This window comes from Sardina pilchardus, chromosome 13 (genome assembly GCF_963854185.1).
Source record: "Sardina pilchardus chromosome 13, fSarPil1.1, whole genome shotgun sequence".
Taxonomy (NCBI): Eukaryota; Metazoa; Chordata; class Actinopteri; order Clupeiformes; family Clupeidae; genus Sardina; species Sardina pilchardus.
The window spans coordinates 24,809,685-24,812,184 of NC_085006.1; the positions used below are offsets into that span (position 1 = coordinate 24,809,685).

Consider the following 2,500-nt stretch of genomic DNA (forward strand, 5'->3'; position numbering starts at 1 on the left):
ATCCCATGTAACTGACAAGGTTCTGATATTAGAACATCAATCTCCGATAGACCAAAGCAACACAGCGTGATTGACGGGCTGCTATCTGCTGCACTGTGTTTGAGAGGAGAGGGCTGATTGGTTGGCTTCCGGCCTGTGAGGGAGACAGGAGAGCGATGATCTTGTTATAAGAGATCTGGTTTGACGGGGAGGTCATGTGATATATATTATGCTTTCTCACGTCTGTCCGGGTGGTGAAAAAAGATGTTAAACGTATCATTTATCTTTATTTTTATTCACTACATTTTCAACCAAGCTGCATGATGACCCTCAATCTTATTCTCAGTAGAACTCAGTGTTGCAACTACTGGTACTACTGCTAGGCCCATGTTCATGAGTACTGTTGTACGTGGGTATTAAATTTAGCATTTAACATAAGGACTTTTCTGAGACTTGTCAAGAAATATAAATAGAATTCTAGTTTTCTGTGTGGGATGTAATATCATGTAATAATAATGTAATATAGCGGCAACATAATGTCTGTTTTTGTTGTTGTTGTTGTTGTTTGGGCAGTGCGGCGGACGGCCCATTCCTTGGCTTCGGACATATTTGAACAGCATCTCGGAGCACACCTGTTGCAGGTAGGAAATATCCGCAGCCTCTCATTGATGTTTATTGTATAAACTTTGCATCTTTGTTATGAGTTGGCCAAAATAGGCTACTGTTGAACAATTAATCATGACACAAGTTGTACTGTTATTTTTTTTATCTGTAATTTGAGATATTGTCTCCCCCACCATATATTGCAGAATTCATTACGCGGATAGCGTCTGCTACAACACATGCTTTTTACAAAGCCATTACGATACGGTGTTTGATCCGACTCCGCCATTAATCTCCACTGATCTATGTGTCCAGTCCAGCAGAGATGCCTCCTCATGGTAATAGATGCGTTTGAGCCGGGCGTGTGATCCTTCATTATGATCAATGCCCACTACACGCGCTCAGCCACCGCCGATGCTAAAGACCAGAGGGTAGCCAAGGAGTCAGGGAGAGCAAGCTGCTTTAACACTCATGCCGGGGTAGACAATGAGACTACTCAAATATGTGGAAAACAAACGGACACTGAATGATATGAAGCATAGCATAATTGTGCTTTATAATAAGAATAAAAAAATCTTGGTGTCTGCATATGTGCAAAAGAAAGAGAGAGAGACAGATAGATAGATAGAGAGAGAGAGAGAGAGAGAGAGAGAGAGAGAGAGGGATAGAGAGAGGAGACCTAAATATATTGGACCAGAATGTTTATGAGAATGAAACTAGGGCAGAAGAAAAACAGTGCGATTCCTCCGCTGGCGTGTCCTCTGTCAGTAATAACCTGTTAATTGCTCTTGATTTGGACACCATTCAGCCTGTATAACACAGCTCCCATCGTGCCCACTCACATTTGCATACTGAACATGTCTGTCGCATAAATTAGAGCGCCGCCACTTCGCCAGTCCAGCGGAAAAAAAACAGCGATCACTCCACAGCAAAATGGCTACCCTTGTGCTGGCTTGCTGATAAGATAAATAATGATAATTTAATTAATTGATTAATATTATGCTTTTATACCTTTCAGCTTTCATTAAAATCACTCGCAGTCGCTAATGGCTGGTTTAGAATTGGTGGTGCACGTCAGACTCTGGGGGTGCCTGGGCTGCAATGATTTAGTCGATTCGGTTTGTCTGCCGTTTACGTCAGTCCTTCCGTCTGTGTTTGTTGAGCGAGACCGGATTGGATTTGCCGGAATGTTCCATGGAGAATTCCAGAAGTTGAGTGGGAAGAGTATTGACAGCAAGTGTTTCGGGGCCTGCCTAAAGATCTACTCTAATTTCCTCAATATGCACTGACACTGGAAATGGTCTACTCTCTGTTTCTGTGCTGATAGCTCTAACTGTGTGTGTGTGTGTGTGTGTGTGTGTGTGTGTGTGTGTCTCTCTCTCTCTCTCTCTCTCTCTCTCTCTCTCTCTCTCTCTCTCTCTCTCTCTCCCTCTCTCTTTCTGTGTGTGTGTGTGTGTGTGTGTGTGTCCTTGTCTACCCTGTAGTCGCTGGATGGCTTTGTGTTTGTGGTGAGCCAGGAGGGGAGATTCCTGTACATCTCAGAGACTGTGTCCATATACCTGGGCCTGTCACAGGTGAGATACACACACACACACACACACACACAAGCACACCCATACCCACACCCACACCCACACACACACACACACACACACACACACACACACACACACACACACACACACACACACACCCTATACCAACACAGGTATGCACAAACTTGGAAATTCCTGTGCGCGTGTGTTTGTGAGAGAAAAAGAGAGAAAGAGAATGTGTGTGTGTGTGAGAGAGAGAGAAAGAGAGTGTGTGTGTGTGAGAGAGAGAGAGAGAAAGAGAGTGTGTCAGTGTGTTTGTGTGCCTGTGAGAGAAAGTGTGTGTGTGTGTGTGTGTGTGTGTGTGAGCACCTTGTAATGCAGCG

The 2,500-nt window shown here is 44.2% G+C and overlaps 1 protein-coding gene across 1 annotated transcript in view; it reads left to right on the forward strand.

Annotated features, from left to right (window-relative positions):
* Nucleotides 1–2,500, forward strand: part of npas1 (neuronal PAS domain protein 1) — a 39,397-nt gene that overhangs the window by 14,933 nt on the left and 21,964 nt on the right. Inside the window, 2 exon segments of the mRNA XM_062552928.1 lie at nt 553–620; nt 2,067–2,156. Of these exon segments, the coding sequence (XP_062408912.1) occupies nt 553–620; nt 2,067–2,156 (158 nt within the window).